At 37.4% G+C, this 15,511-nt stretch overlaps 1 protein-coding gene across 3 annotated transcripts; it reads right to left on the reverse strand.

Moving 5' to 3' along the window:
* Nucleotides 1-1,127: 1,127 nt before the first annotated feature.
* pskh1 (protein serine kinase H1) lies at nucleotides 1,128-14,388 on the reverse strand. 3 transcript variants are annotated; one of them, XM_022679702.2, is made up of 4 exons: nucleotides 14,289-14,382; nucleotides 13,955-14,176; nucleotides 10,163-11,317; nucleotides 1,128-4,284 (listed from the first exon to the last, which is right to left on the reverse strand). In XM_022679702.2, the coding sequence occupies exons 3-4, from the start codon at nucleotides 11,123-11,125 to the stop codon at nucleotides 3,967-3,969; spliced, it is 1,281 nt and encodes a 426-aa protein (XP_022535423.1). In that variant the 5' UTR covers nucleotides 11,126-11,317; nucleotides 13,955-14,176; nucleotides 14,289-14,382; the 3' UTR covers nucleotides 1,128-3,966. The 3 variants fall into 3 exon arrangements, with proteins under 3 accessions (XP_022535423.1, XP_049339504.1, XP_049339505.1); XM_049483547.1 differs by having other exon boundaries at nucleotides 13,955-14,388; XM_049483548.1 differs by lacking the exons at nucleotides 13,955-14,176; nucleotides 14,289-14,382 and adding an exon at nucleotides 12,388-12,469.
* Between the last annotated feature and the right edge of the window lie 1,123 nt (nucleotides 14,389-15,511).

Genomic DNA, 15,511 nt, shown 5'->3' on the forward strand with positions numbered 1-15,511 from the left:
TATTACTCCATTTTAATAAAACAAAAAACTGAATTACTTACATCTAAAAATAAGATGAACAATTTTCATCTTCACAGTGAGCTGTGTATTAGGTATGTTCTATTCTGCCTTTGACCACAAGATGGAGTCAAAATCTAAATCTGTGAACGCCAAAAGAAGCATTTCCTTAATTTTTACTAAAACACAAATAAACAACAGTTTTAGTGTTTCATAAAAATATACAATTATACCACCGCTTTAGTTTATACCTATATAATGGTAAAATATTACCATTAAATCCAACTGTTCCAATGATTTCAGTGTTTATGGCGCCATCCTGTGGTGAACGTGAAATTGCTTTAAATTAACCCATACTAAAGTAGAGGAATTTCAAAACAGTTTTAATTACTTCATTTACCATAATGAATCATTCCATTCTTTTGTTTAGGCGCTTGCTGATTTGCATTTGTGCCACTGTTAAATATTTCATATAATTAAATAAATATAAATATTAGTCAAAAGTAACAACGCATTTTAGAAAAATAGACATCAAACCTAAAGTAAAGTATGGTGGTGGTAGTGTGATGGTCTGGGGCTGTTTTGCTGCTTTAGGACCTGAAAGACTTGCTGTGATAAATGGAATCCGACCATCTGTTCTTGACCTTAAGCTGAAACGAACTTGAGTTCTGCAGCAGGAAAATGATCCAAAACACACCAGCAACTCCACCTCTGATTGGCTGGAGAAAAACAAACTGAAGATTTTAAAGCGACCTAGTCAAAGTACTGACCTGAATCATATTAAGATGCTGTGACAAACTTCTGAGACAAAAAAAAAGAGTGAGACAAAATTCCTCCACAGCGCTGTGAAAGACTCAGTGCAAGTAGGTTTAGGCGGGGGAACTTTCACACAGCTGTAGGTTTAGATTTTTTTTCTCCCATAATAATAAAAACCTTAATTCAAAAAATACATTATGTGTTGACTTGTATTGTCTTTAATTAATGTTTAAATTTGCTTGATGATCTTTTAAGAATGACAAACATGCAACAACAACAAAAAAATAAATCATGAAGGGACAAACACTTTTTACACGCCACTGTATATAATAAAAAAGGCTCTTTCACTTTAAAAAGTCAAAATAAAACAATCATAAGTTTAAATTCTTTAATTGAGACATTTGATAAAAAAAGGAGCAGATTCACTATTTTTTGAGAAAAAAAAAAGTTAAAATCATTATCCATCATTTAAACAAACACAAACATGACACATACATTTTCCTTCAAGAGACAGTGTTGGATTGACTTCAAATGGACATGGACTTTTTAATTTGCATATAGATACACATTTCATGTCGTTGTCTTCTGATAAAAACCTTGAATCTTCAAAGTGGCAACTTTACAGAAAAATGTCCAATTTTTAAAATGTAAAAAGATATTTTTTCCCCAATAGGTTTAATTCCAATATATCTATTAGTCATTGTAAAGAACAAATGTCAGATTGAAATAAAGTCAGTAAAAATTAAAGTTTTTGAAGGTTTCTGGTCGACAGTGACATTGTGCATTTATGTCAAAACACATACACAGTAGTCACTATTATTATAGAACTGTAGAAGTGCTCCTATTTGATTAGTGAAGCTGATAAGACAGATAGCATGTGTAGTAAAAATGAGGCAGTCATAATTTGTGACTTAACTGTGTATATAGTGATTACGGTTTCTGTTTTGCAGTAAATATCCTCTAATGACATCTGGCAGAGATTTCTTTTTTAAGCAAATCAGCTATAATTTCAAACTATTAGCATACACTTGGAACAAATTTCCATCTATGTAATGACTAACCAGTTTAGTAGAGATGGAAAAAACATAAAACAGTGGTCTTCCCAATAAACAGAGAATGATTGAATCAGAAAGTACCTGATTGTGATCCATAATCAAAATTAAAACCTTCAGCTAATGACATGACATGAATGTGTAAAACATGCAAGGACATGACATCCTGTAATCCTTCAGGGTTTTCACTACTAATGTGCTATAATTTGAATTTAGTCATTTCTAGAGGGACAAGGACTTTAAAAAACAAATAAAAAACAAACAAGTACAACTCAAAGAAAATTCACAGGATAATATAGCATTTGATTTTGCTAACAAATGTAACTTTGGATGGGTGCACCTCTCCTACAAGGTAACTTCAAGCTAACTCAGGTTAAGGAACCCAAACAGCTGCTATGTTTATTTTCTTCAAAAAAGAAACCAGTCAAAACAAAGACTCTCTATAACAAATACACTTACGATCAAGTACAGACCTTTACTGTACACTTCTACAACACTCAGGTTAGGCAGCAGTTATGTGAGCAATGTCCAGAGCAAACTTGAGTTTATGGCTCATTTGGTCATACTTGACAGGAATTACTAAAGGCACTAACAATGGCAATTACTTATTATTCATGTAATGACGTTCATGCAGGAGTACTTCCTGTAAATTCATCTCGGTCCATCGGATTTGTATTTGCATATCAGCAGGTAATTCCTTAAATGAATGATGTAAATATGTACTGGACTGAGCTTTCAATTTGATCCATATGTTAAAGCTGGTATTTGAGGGTGTATTTACTGACACGCAAAGGTTTAAGCACAATGTCTGTTACTGTGAATACCTATGAGAGTAGAAGTTGAACAAATCTCCATCATGCAAAACTTGAATGGTGAAACTTTCTTGTCACCATTCTAAGCATCAATATTCATGTACTATTTTTGTTTTATTCAAAATTAAAGTGAAAAAAGGAAAGGCACACCATCATTACTCTAAGAAATTAAATGCAATTAAACCAATGCAGTGAAGAGGGAATACTGGATGGCTAATTAAGTTCTGAATAAAAAAAGAATGTTGTTCTATTGTTTAGAGACACCTGCACAAATATAACCATCATAGAAGAGTCAGCATATGAAAACTATTTCTGTATGCTCACCAGGAAGTCCCATGGAGTAACAAATGCTCCACATACTCATATGCAAATATGGAAAAAAAGACTAAATATTTTTGAGTTTTTGTCAGTGGTTAGCTTTTGTTCATTGAAATTTTTGCAAATGTGTTTTCAGTGTTATTGTGAATTGGGAGATCAGGTCATGTGTTACTTACTTAGCTATTCACAGTAACAACCTGTGAAAAACACTGCATATCAGTATCAGCTCTCAATTACCATGTGCATTTGAAATAAATCTGTTTATACAAACTCGTCCACTATAGCTCAGTCTTGCAGTCTTATGACTGCCTGTAGAAGACAATGTCAAAATCCACGTGACTGTGGTTTATGAAAACAGTTGTAAAGTGACTGGATGTTTTATTATCACTAGATAATTCCTGCATATTTGGTCTCCAATTAGTTCAACATCATGCTACAAAAACAGACTCTGCACACAATGAACTGAATCCAAGTGGTTTCTTTAAAAACAGGAAATACTATTTTGACCTTCATATCTAAGGTGAGGTTTTGGCAAACTGGATTTGGGCAAGACATACTGTTGTAAATATTCTATCGACAGCATCAACAAACTTCCCTTCCAGAAGAGCAGCCCACTGTGATGGCGCCTTCACGAAATAATTCACAGCAACAATAAGGAAGGTCTAAGAACAGCCGACAGGTATTTAGTAGTCCTTCCAGCAACTTCATTGTGTAGAACTCTGTTCAACAGACACAATCAGATAAAATGTTTAATAAAACAGTAATTCAACATAGTATGAAAAAACAAACAATAAATAAATAAGTGGGGAAAACACAAAAAACGGGAACACAAAGAAAAGAAGAACAATGGAGATGGACCGAAGGTGTGAGATCTTTTTTTAATTGGCTCGGTGGTCATGAAGAAGGGTGTGAGTCCTTTAAAGTTTTGCCCACACACACGTGCACACAGATCCACTTCTGTCCCATGTTTATGGGTCTCTTTAGTTCCTAAGTGGGTCTGTTGAGTGTGTGTGGTGTGTGCAAGTCCTCCCTCAGCCATTGTATTGTTGTTTGTAACGGCGGTTAAGTTCCCTCAGCTCTTTCTCTCTGACGCGGCGTGCCCTGCTGGACTTGTTGGAGCGATTGGAACGCATGGACTGAGTAGACTTGGTGCTGTGGCAGCGAGAGGACGCCCTCTTCAGGAGGTTCTGAGATATACAGCGCTGCAGGTTCTTCATGGAGGATGAGGCGGCCATGCTGATGATCCAGGGGTGTTTAAGTGCCTGTCCTGCAGTCAGGCGTTCACTGGGGTCCACATTCAGCACGCGGTCGATAAAGTCCTTTGCCAGATTGGACACGCTGGGCCATGGCTGATCAAAAAAAAAACAAGAAAAATATTTCAAATGAATTGAACTGCACTGTACAATAAAGTGAACTGTAATATTAGGTTTCTAAAAAGTACTTTAGCTTTTGCTATATTTATGAATAGTGCACTGATAACATTTCGCAACTGAAATAATTCAATGTTTTGGTAGTTGCTGAAAATTATACACATGAACCAGTTCTCTGCTCTTAATCCTCTAAATGATGAATCGATAAGATTTAAATATAAATTGTTTGTGCACAAAAAGACACTTCTCACTGGGATCAGCCTAAAACATACAGAAATATGAAAATATGTTACCATCTTAAACAGCTTAGCTTTAACCAGCAAATGATACGATTTCTATTTGATTTTAATAGTTTAGCTAGATAACAAGGAAGACAATCAACCAGTAATGACTAACATCTTCAAGCTGGTTGATCAGCATTAGCCAGCACCAAGGGGGTTTGTATTACAACTACAATAATAGATCACTTTTGATCTTTATTACCAGCACATTGACTGTCAAAAGTTACATGAATAAGGCCCTGTCCTGCTGAATTGTACTCAGTTAACAGCATCAGTTGTGTTGTGAAGTTGGTACAAAGTGAATAGCTCTACTTGAGTAATGGTCTAATCCATATTAGGGAAATAACTACTTAACTAAGTAAAGAAAAATATACTTTAAGAAATGAAGGTCAGTTAATAAAAAAAATTCAAGATCTTGAAAATTATTGAAATTATCCTCTGGTGAAGTTGCAAGATAAAACTGGCTCTCATCAGGATCACCAGGACAGAAAGACCAAGAGTTACCTTTGTGGCACAGTTCATCAAAGTTATCAGCCTCAGAAACCACAAGTTAACAGCACTACAGATAAGAGCCCATCTAAATGCTTTACAGAGTATTTTGGTGTGTTTAACACTTTGTTCCTCCACAGTCTGGATGACTTCTGTATTTATTTACAACGTAGGAACAAAAAAAACTTTTGACTGGTACTGTATACATATGTACATTTACTGTACTTGTGGTTACTGTCTACATAATGCACAAACAGCTTACACAACATCTTGATTGTAATGAATCTGAATGGATTTATAGCATACTGCTGTAGCATATGAATCAGAGAAATTTGTTCCCTTAGGGCCCTTAAATCTGTTAAGGTTTTACATTTAACACCAGAAAATCAGACACTGTATTCAACGCAGAATTACACCTCATGTCCTCTGTTTTACTGGAAGGTTACTGAGAAGAGGCATGAGAAAATCTTAAGTTATTGAACTTTTAACCTGAACAACATGAGCAATGGCACTATTAATTCTGAACCTCGCTGTTCCCAGTGGCCTCATTCATTTCATGTGGCTTTATATGACAGGGAGAACACAAAACACAGATGAGCTTTTGTTAGTTTGTGCGACTGCCCCTGGGCTCTTCCCTGTAAACCCCAAGTTAACTGTTTTGTGTGATTCCGAGCAGAAGACTGACGCAAACACTCAGCCAAACACACTGCAGCCTTGCCTCACACACTCCAGCAGGGGGTTAGTGTGGGATAAGAAGTGATGACAGGAGAGCCCTGGACACTGTCCAATCTACACACACACATACAAAAATACACACATGCGCAGAAAGACACAAACAAACACACGGCCCCACAACACAAGAAACCTCGTTCACCAACATAAACACAAATTCACAATTGGACAGACGAGCACTTCCTTCATCAGGAAAACAAGGGTTGGTTTACGGTAATGGAAAACTATTCACAGTCTTGTGAGAAACAGAACGAAAAGGCTTTAGAACAAACATCCAGACAGAGAGAGGGGCCAGAGGCCGAACTATCATAGGCTATTGTTTTCTGGTTTCGTGACAGTGGCCTTCTGGGGAATATTTCTGCTTAGGAATGCAGTTTTTGAATGGACTGGGTAAATGCCTCCATGCCTCCATGTAGCTTCATAACAACCGGCTGTCAACAAATCTATGCTACACCACAAGTCTTACAAACCAACAGTGAGGCCCCAAATATAATATACTATAGCACAAGCATGTTATGATGTCTAATTAACCCACTCAACCCTACGTATCTTATTCAGCTACTATGCCTGTATAAACTGCTGTGAAGTGTCCAGGAAATGCTTGCTTTAGTATATCTTGTGGTGTTCCACAGGGTTCCATTTTTGGTCTATAAAGTGTATGTCAATTACGAGAGTAATACAGGAATACAGTTGACAGTGGGCTTACATATAGAGGCAGTTTCCCAGACAGGGATTAAGCTTAGTCTTGGACTAAACAGTATTTTGCATTGAAAGGAAAATAAATAAAATAATATAATAAATCTATGACTAGGTTTAATATCTGTCTGGGAAAATGTGCCATAGAGTGTATCTGATTAATATCATATCATGCAGACACTAGGGATAGGCAGTATGACTGTAATGGAGCGCATCCACTGGCAGATCGCCTTGCCGGATCTCTGGACTCGCTGCGTGTTGGCATGTCCGTGACGTATTGAATTCAAACGAACAGAAGTAGTTAATCATAAGTTTAAGATTTTACATTTTTAGTAAACCTCACTGTAATCTATAGTTTTATAAATCCATATTCCGCCATTTTTAGCCTCTCTTCTGTATTTGAAAAGCACCTGTTCTGTGTGTGTGAGGCAGGCTGCACGGATAGGCAGGTGGGGTTTATAGACCAAAAACACACCAAAAACCCTAGTAGATAGATTAATTAGAAATAAATTGGTATATATTTTTTTATTATTTTCCAATGTCTTGTTTTCTGTGTTAGTTGTAATTTCTCTCTACATTGCACAGAAATACAGCATAAATTAACAAAGCAATATCAAAATAATGGAATTTCACATTAAATTTATTTACATTAACTTGGATTTAAAGTTAAAAATGAGTTAACTTTGTTTTTTCTGTAGACATATCTGCATTTATATGGTTTAAAAGCTAAATAGTTTAGAATTATACTGAAAAAATAACACTATCAATTTGCTAACTCTTCCTTTTCATTGAACTCTCTCTCCGATTAGTTCACTGACTGAAATTAAACTTGGGATCAACACCGCACATTAAAAAAATGTACTCTTTCACATGCTCTGCGCAATTACACATTGTCACCAAAGAGGTCCCAAAACCACTTAAAGAATCATGATAATAAGAAAACATACACTTGTATGTATTGTAAGTATTTCATTAATTAATTGACAAGACTCATAAGTATAGAATCCTTGAAGACACGTGTGAAGGTGTACTGCACAAGATGTGTTACTACACTGGACATACTGCTTAAGACTTAAGCCTTGGCTGAAAAGAATTTCCACTGACAAATTGATATTTTACCACCTGCCTTGCACCTTAGTCCAAACCTAGGCCTAGGCAAAAAACTAACATGCATCTCTTGGAGAAGCGGAGCATAGACTTTCCGCTAACCTAAAACACACAGAGGGTCAGTTTCACAGATAAGCCTAAATGTATATTTTCCTGGAAATTAAATGGAAAATGTCCATTTAAAATGCCTTGCAGTTCATGATTAGGTTTAATCCCTGTCTGGCTGCCCTCGACTAACAAGTAGCACTAACAGCACACAGGTAATTGGTCTATCTTTACAATACTGGTACTAAAATCAGCATGATCCCACATCTAAAGTGACATCACTGTGGTGTGTTAGAGAAGAGAAGAGTTTTTGTTTTTTTGTTTATCTAATTAATTATCCAGTCCCCGACTCAAAAACAATGAGGAAAGCCTAGTAATATGCACAAGCTTTTATTAAAGATTTATTTTGTTATACATCAATATTTTATTGATGCTTTACTTATGTAGTATAATAAAATATTTATATTCCAGTTCTAATATTCTTATTTATTATTAAAGTTAATTTCTTTATAAATTGCATGGCACAATTTACCGTCCACAAAAAGTTTGTGACCTTTGCTTACATTATAAATGCATGTTCCTACATATACAAACTGAAGATAATAATCCAAACCTGAAATTTTACATTTCCTTGAAACAATGAATAATTTTCCACCATGTTAGCTTAGCCAAACATTAATACAAACTCCTCCTTATCAAGATTTACAGTAACTGGTGTAAATGCCTTTTTGTACCCCAGATAATTCCAACCTTCCTTTAAATATAAAAATAACTTTATATTTAATTTAAATTTAATATTTGTAGAGAAATATAAACATTATAAACATATATACCATATTACATATTAACCAATTTGGTTGATGCATTGATATATCACAACAATATTCAGGTATACAGGTATATTTGTCTATGGGCTGTGATGCACAAACCTTGAATCCTCATTTTTTTTTTTTTTCTATTTCTACACCATTTTCTCCTCAGTTTGGAAGGGCAATGCTCCCAAAACAATGAAGGTAAAGACTAGGGCAAGCCTCTTTTCAAACTGCCACTGAAGAAGGATCACTGTTTATCAAGCACCCTCAAGAGGACAGCATGAATCCCCAGCTTTGATTCAGCAGCTAATTTTTATTTCAACAAAACTTAATGAGGGGCAACAGATGGTAGAGAAAAGGATTTTCTATCAATTTTATACATCTCTCATCCCTTATTGCTCACAAACAGCATACGTGTGTCACTTAGTTTACTGCCAGAAAAGTGTGGCATATGCTAAATGTTGGCAGAATTGTCTTAATTGAACAGTCTGGACTGGTTTAGATAAACAGGTTTTAATAAACTTAGGGGTTTGCAAAACAAGCAATTTCAGACACAGTAGTAGTTGGGAATGGACATTTGCTATGTGCTTAAAAGTTTATAGAAACTATATTAAATCAGCATTTTAGAATACAACTTGCCGTATCTAACAGAAGCACACATTAGGCCTGAAGCCTGGTGGTGGTAGTAGTTCCATCTGGATGCATTATCTCCCCACCAAATCGAGCATTGCCACCTATTGCTACTATGAACTGCTCATTTTCTCAGTCATGCAAAAAAATATATTATTTTTTTTTATGTTTTTGCAAAATGTGAATCCGCCAGTCGTTTGCTCTATTTTGTCCACATTTTACAATGAATGGGCCAACAAAAATGCTCCAAAATGACTTATGAAATACAATATTTTTACATTGGCTTTTAAGGAAAAAATAATTGCCACTACACTACACTGTCATATTGAAGACAAATGGCTTTAACTTACAGCAACAAAACACACGTTAAATAAAAAAAAAAGAAGACGCTCCAAAGAAACACTTCACAGTCATTTTATTCATTTAAAATCTACACATCTGCTGGTTAAAAATGAATATCTGCATAAACAGCAATCCTAAATAAGAGCTGGGGCTGTAGTGCAGCACTGGAGCCACATGTCAATTGTCATTCTGCTGCCCTACCATACTGGTCAGAAGCAATTTCACCATTACTGCTTCTACTGATTTAAAGGCAAGACGGACACTCAGCTAAATCGTTCCAAAAAGTTCACTTGTCACAATTCAGATCATATATCAAACACTACTCTTCGAATTAACATTGGTAAGATTATTTGTACCTGACAGTATTCAGCCCATGAACATCAGTAAAGGCTTGTGGTTTAGCTAGATGACCACACTGGAATTAACACAATCACACTAAACATCATTGGTGTTTTTTTATTGCCTTTCCTTAGTACGCATGACTAACATATTTCTCAAACTGTGGCTAATCTGAAAATCTCACACACAGTGGATTATTCTCAACACTGCAGTGACACGAATATAGTGATGGTGTGTTAGTGTGTGTTCTTCTTTTGAAATAGATAATGGGTGTAGAAACAAGGAGGTGGTCATAATGTTAAGCTTCATTTGTGTGATGAATTTTATTTAATTAAAGTACAACTGTGTTGAACGAGAGCAACGAGTGCTAAGCAGGTGTCTTACCTCTCCAGAGAAGCTGTATTTCCCTTTGAGTATCTGTCTGTAAAGGCGCATGCGGTTGTCATCCTCAAAGGGCATGGTGCCACTGAGTAGAATGTAGGAGATGACTCCCAGTGCCCACATGTCCACAGCATTGGTATAAGGTTTGCGCACCAGTATCTCTGGGGCGATGTACTCAGGCGTGCCACAAGTGGTCTTCATCATACACTCGTCACCCTTCTTGCGCGTGCTGGCCAGCCCAAAGTCTGTGATCATGATCTTGGAGTCAGCACCAGGGTGGTAGTAGAGGAGGTTCTCAGGCTTTAAGTCACGATGTGTGATACCCAGTGTGTGTAGATATTTCACACCATCCAGGACCATCTGCAGTACACGTGTGGCATCCCGTTCCGTAAAGGAGCCACGGGCGATGATGCGGTCAAACAGCTCACCACCAGTGGCCAGCTCCATTACCATGTAGACACGCTCAGCCGTCTCAAACACCTCCATGAGCTGGATGATGTTGGTGTGGCGCACACGACGCAGTACGCACAGCTCAGACTCGCACACCTCACGGCCTTCACGGTACCGTGTCTCAATCATCTTGATGGCATATGGCTGCCGCGTGCTCTTGTGCTCCACCCGTACCACCCGACTAAAGCTGCCACGACCAATCAGGGCCTTGATCTCATACTTGGCCGTCACCCGAGGGTCAAATTTGGCCCTGTACTTGGCCACCTTGTTACGCCGGGGGTCAGAAGGCTCTGCTTGGCCGTTGGGTGGAGACTGGGGGGTGGTGGACGTTGCTGCAGCAGCTCTGCTTGGGCCCTGAGGGGAAGGCGAGCCCGTTTTGTCCGGGTTTGTGCCAACACCCCCCACACTGAAGTTCTTATACACATCAGTCTGAAAAGGTTCTACCTTTTTCACTAGGTCTAGCTGGACGTCTGTGGGTGGTTCTGGGAGGACCTTGCTCGTCCTGCACCCCATCATGTCAGAATCCTACCCCTTTGTCGCCAGCAGCACATCCTCATCGCCCAGGCAAGCAGCCGATCAGTACATGGCACTGGGCCGTGCAAGTTGAAGAGAAAGACAGAAGCCTCCAGGGCCGCACTCAACACTGATGGTCACCAACGCCAGAACCAACCACGCCTCAGATAACTTGTTACTGTTCAGTCTATCAATCTGAAAAAATGAAAAGAATCAGAAGGTCAAAATCAATATTTCTGCTAGGAATGCTCCAAAAAATTAAAGCAACAGGTCAGGTTTTATAATTACATTTTTTAAATAAGATCATTATTCTATTTGCATAACGCATGGTAAAAGATTACCTTCTAAATTTGGTGGGCATGTAAATAACCACAGAACTTAAAGACCAATAAAACACTCAAATGTGGCATCATGAGTAGGCCTGTCACTATAACCAATTTGTATTGGAGTTTGTCCCAGACATGCCTAAAATCAATAAAACATTTTATTATCATTTTAAGACCATTTTAGACCCCTCACATTTTTTAATATATTTTATTATATATTTTCATGGACCAATACTAAAGATATGACACTTTTTGTTATGACAATTTGCTGACCCCTTGAAATAACTCAACACACAGCTATTTCTCTTGAAGCAGGAAATCATGATCTGCGTTAAAATGTTATAGTACATGCTGCAATCATTCAGCTCCACAGTGCTGAAAGTATTCATACAGCTTTAGACCTGACTGTAAGCAAAAAGAGTTGCCTTGGTAGTCCTCACCAGGATGCCGCCACACATGCTGGACACCATCTGAGCCAAAAAAGTTTATCTTGGTCTTGTCAGAGACCACAGGACATTGCTCCAGTAATCTATGCTCCTGGACAGCTTGTCTTTGAGGGCTTTCTTGTGCATCAGCTTCAGAAGAGGCCGCCTTCTAGGACAGCGCCATACAGAGAGTGTGTGGCAAATGGTCTGAGCACTGCAGGCTGACCTCCCACTTCTTTAAGCTCTGCAGCAATTCTGACAGTACTTGTGGATATATTTTTTAAAGCCAAACACTGGATGTGAACTAAACTTCTGCCTGTTCTGAGTGGAACCCGTCCTGGAAAACTGCTGTATGACTTTGGCCATCATCCTGTATCTCAGTTTTAGGGTGTTAACGAATGACTATAGCCTAGGCAATCTTTGTGGAGAGCAACAATTCTGTTTCTCACATCCTCAGAGTTGTCTTGCCATAATGTGTGAGAGAATTTTACCCAAAACATAAAATTTAACAGACCTGCTCCCCATCCACATATGAGACCTTTTGATACTGAAGAGTCGCATTACACTGGGGAGAAAAAAAATGGGTAAATGGGCACAATTTAGGAGTGTACTCACTTTTGTTGTCAGTTCTTTAGACATTGATGGCTTTGTGTTTAGTTATTTTGAGGGCACAGCAAATGTACACTGTAATACAAGCTGTAACTGACTACATTGTATCAATGTCATATCCTCAGTGTTGTATAATAAAAAAAATAAAATAGAATATTTACAAAAATGTGAGGAGTGTACTCACTCTTGTGAGATACTGTAACACCACAACAGCATAAAACTGCAAACATTTACACATTATTAATAATTAAGATAATTTAAAAAAAAGTTAAGTTTAGACACTGGAATTGGAATAAAAATATCCTAAATAAAAAAGAACATAAACAAAACAAAAACAGAACTGTTGTTAAACAATTGACACACTGGCCCTTCTCACTAGTAAACCTAACTAACTAACTAAATACATTGAATAGGGCTGCAACTAATGATTATTTAGTTAGTTGACTAATTTACTGATTTTTTTTTTCGATTAGTTGATTAGTCAACGATTATTTCTGCCATTTCTAAAAACAATAGGAACAGCTGAACATGCTGAGCTGAGCTGGCATTTAACTATCTAGATGTTGTTTAAATGTAGCAAGTACTGATATTTAGTGAGTAAATATGTAATCTGTTGAGTTTGGGCACTTTTAGAGACAGAGACTAAGTTGAGTGTAAACTGTGTGAGTGAGCCATTTACCCATCTCTCATTGCGCTTTTGTCCCCAGCACTTCGTGTAGTGCAGTACTGTTACAAATTAACCATTAAACAACAATGAAATTTGTTCGATTAAATCGACTAACCGTTGCAGCCCTAACAATGGACAGTTTTGAGGTGATCAGAAAAATTGTGGTTTTGATGAGATTGTGTTGATAATGTAATTATTTTGGCATGCCTAATCATGAGTAATTTTTGTAGTATTACCTGCAATACACAAAAAAAACATACATCATATTTAACAAACAATTTTATGGTTTCACAGGGTGAAAGAAGATAAAGGGATTTGTCGGGAATTTATATAAAAAATAAACTTCATTAGGAAGTTAGGCTAAAGTGGCAGTAAGTTACTTAGCTAACGCTAAGTTAACAAACCTAAAACTAAATCTGTCTCTGTCCGCTTTATCATCTTTGTAAAGCTAGTTAGGTTAGCAGTGCTGTTTCACTGTCATTAGAAAACTTAGAAACTCAATGTTGTTTCAAAGTTTCTGGATTAAACCGTGTTGTGTGTAGATAGGTTAACGTAGTTGGTGAAGACAATATCTAGGTTATAAAGTATGTTTTATAGCAAATTATGATTAAAACAAAGCGCTGTAACACGAACCGTTAGGCGAGCTAAGAGAAGATTAGCTGAAAGTTTCAGTCAGTTGTTTTCTCGAGGCCTGGACTAAGAGTCCGCCTAAACCCGTCGAAACTTCACTCCAACAAGCCAGCCTCAATTACACACACGACCAGTCGAAACGTTAAAACATCGAAATAGTTGTTTTTAACTTCACCTTATAGCGGGTTTCGTTACGCGCTGTGGAGGGAGTAACAGGGCAGGATCCTCCAGCTCGCCAACTCCAGCCTCCTCACCCCACTCTCAGCTGTTCTCTCCATTTTTTCACTGCAGCTTTTCTCAGACTTTACTCCAGTAAAAACTCTCTCTCCACTGCTCTCCGCGTTCTGTGAGGTAAAACTACCGACATGCTGCTCCTCAAACACGCCGACACTCCAGTCTGGTGGGTTTTATCGAGCGAGAAATAAAAGAAGAACACAGTTAAAGTTAGCTAAGCTTGCTAGCGTTACAGGACTCGGCCGCTCGAAACGGTGTTTTCGGAATGGGACCACCTTTTTCCCTGTGTGGAGGGGTTTTTTTTGGGAAGACCTCCGCTTGTTTCGACCCCCGCAACAACTCCAGTGAAGCCAGCATCAGTCAACAGCAGAAAATGGCCGAACTTTTCTAAGAAACCTTATTTAATGTATTTTTTGGTCAATTTTCCTGATATTACATGCCTAAACCTTGAGGATATCTATTCAAGCATTACATAAAAAGTTTTCATATTTGATTTAAGTAACTTTAGATTACTTAAAGTTTGAATTGTATTTTTTTTTTCAGAAAATATAAAAAAACTTAATTAAATCTGCAACTGTACATAATAAAAATATAATAAATTAATATACAGTGAATAAAAAAACTTCGTTTTAAAATCAGCATTTTTGTGAATACAAATAAAACATTTAATGTCCTCCAAAACTTTTATTTTGTTATGGTTGTCTAGTTTTTATGTCTCTTTTCAAACATTTTCAAACAAATTAATACGTGAAGTAGATAGTGTAAACAGGCAGCTTTTTTAAGTGTCCTGTAGTTTTCAGAATGTAAATAGCTTATTTTGCTGCAGAGAAAAAGGGTTTTATATCACCTACACTTGTAGCCCACATATGGAACAAGGCCTGTTAAGCGTTTTTTATTAAATTTCACAAAACATCACAATACAAACAAGGACATCCAAGATAATTAAAACATACAACCAAAAAGTTATTACAAGCTAAACAAACAATACAAATAATACTGACAACACATCTCATTCATCAGTCAGCAATTTATTTTATTTTATTTCTATTTTTTCCCCATATTTTTCCCAATTTACCTGGCCAATTACCCAACCTACTTAGAATTTCCCCTATCACTAGTGATGCCCCAACACCAGGAGGGTGAAGACTAGCACATGCCTCCTCCGACACACGTGAAGTCACCCACCGCCTTTCGAACTGCTGCTGATGCGGCATTGCCAAGTAGCATCACAGCGTGCTCGGAGGAAAGCGCAACGACTCGGCTCAGATACATCAGCTCACAGACACCTCGAGCTGCGGATATCACCCATTTAGAGTTATGTGAGGTGAGAGCGCCATCTACCCACCCAGAGAGAGCAAGGCCAATTGTGCTCTCTCGGGGGACAGATAGCTGATGGCTATGAAGCTACATGATTGGGATTCAAACCTCAACCAGCAAATTTAACTCCTTCATATTCTTTATAGTGGACATAGCTTTTTTGTTGTTAAGGCAGTTAATA

Source organism: Astyanax mexicanus, chromosome 9 (genome assembly GCF_023375975.1).
Source record: "Astyanax mexicanus isolate ESR-SI-001 chromosome 9, AstMex3_surface, whole genome shotgun sequence".
NCBI classification, from domain to species: domain Eukaryota; kingdom Metazoa; phylum Chordata; class Actinopteri; order Characiformes; family Acestrorhamphidae; genus Astyanax; species Astyanax mexicanus.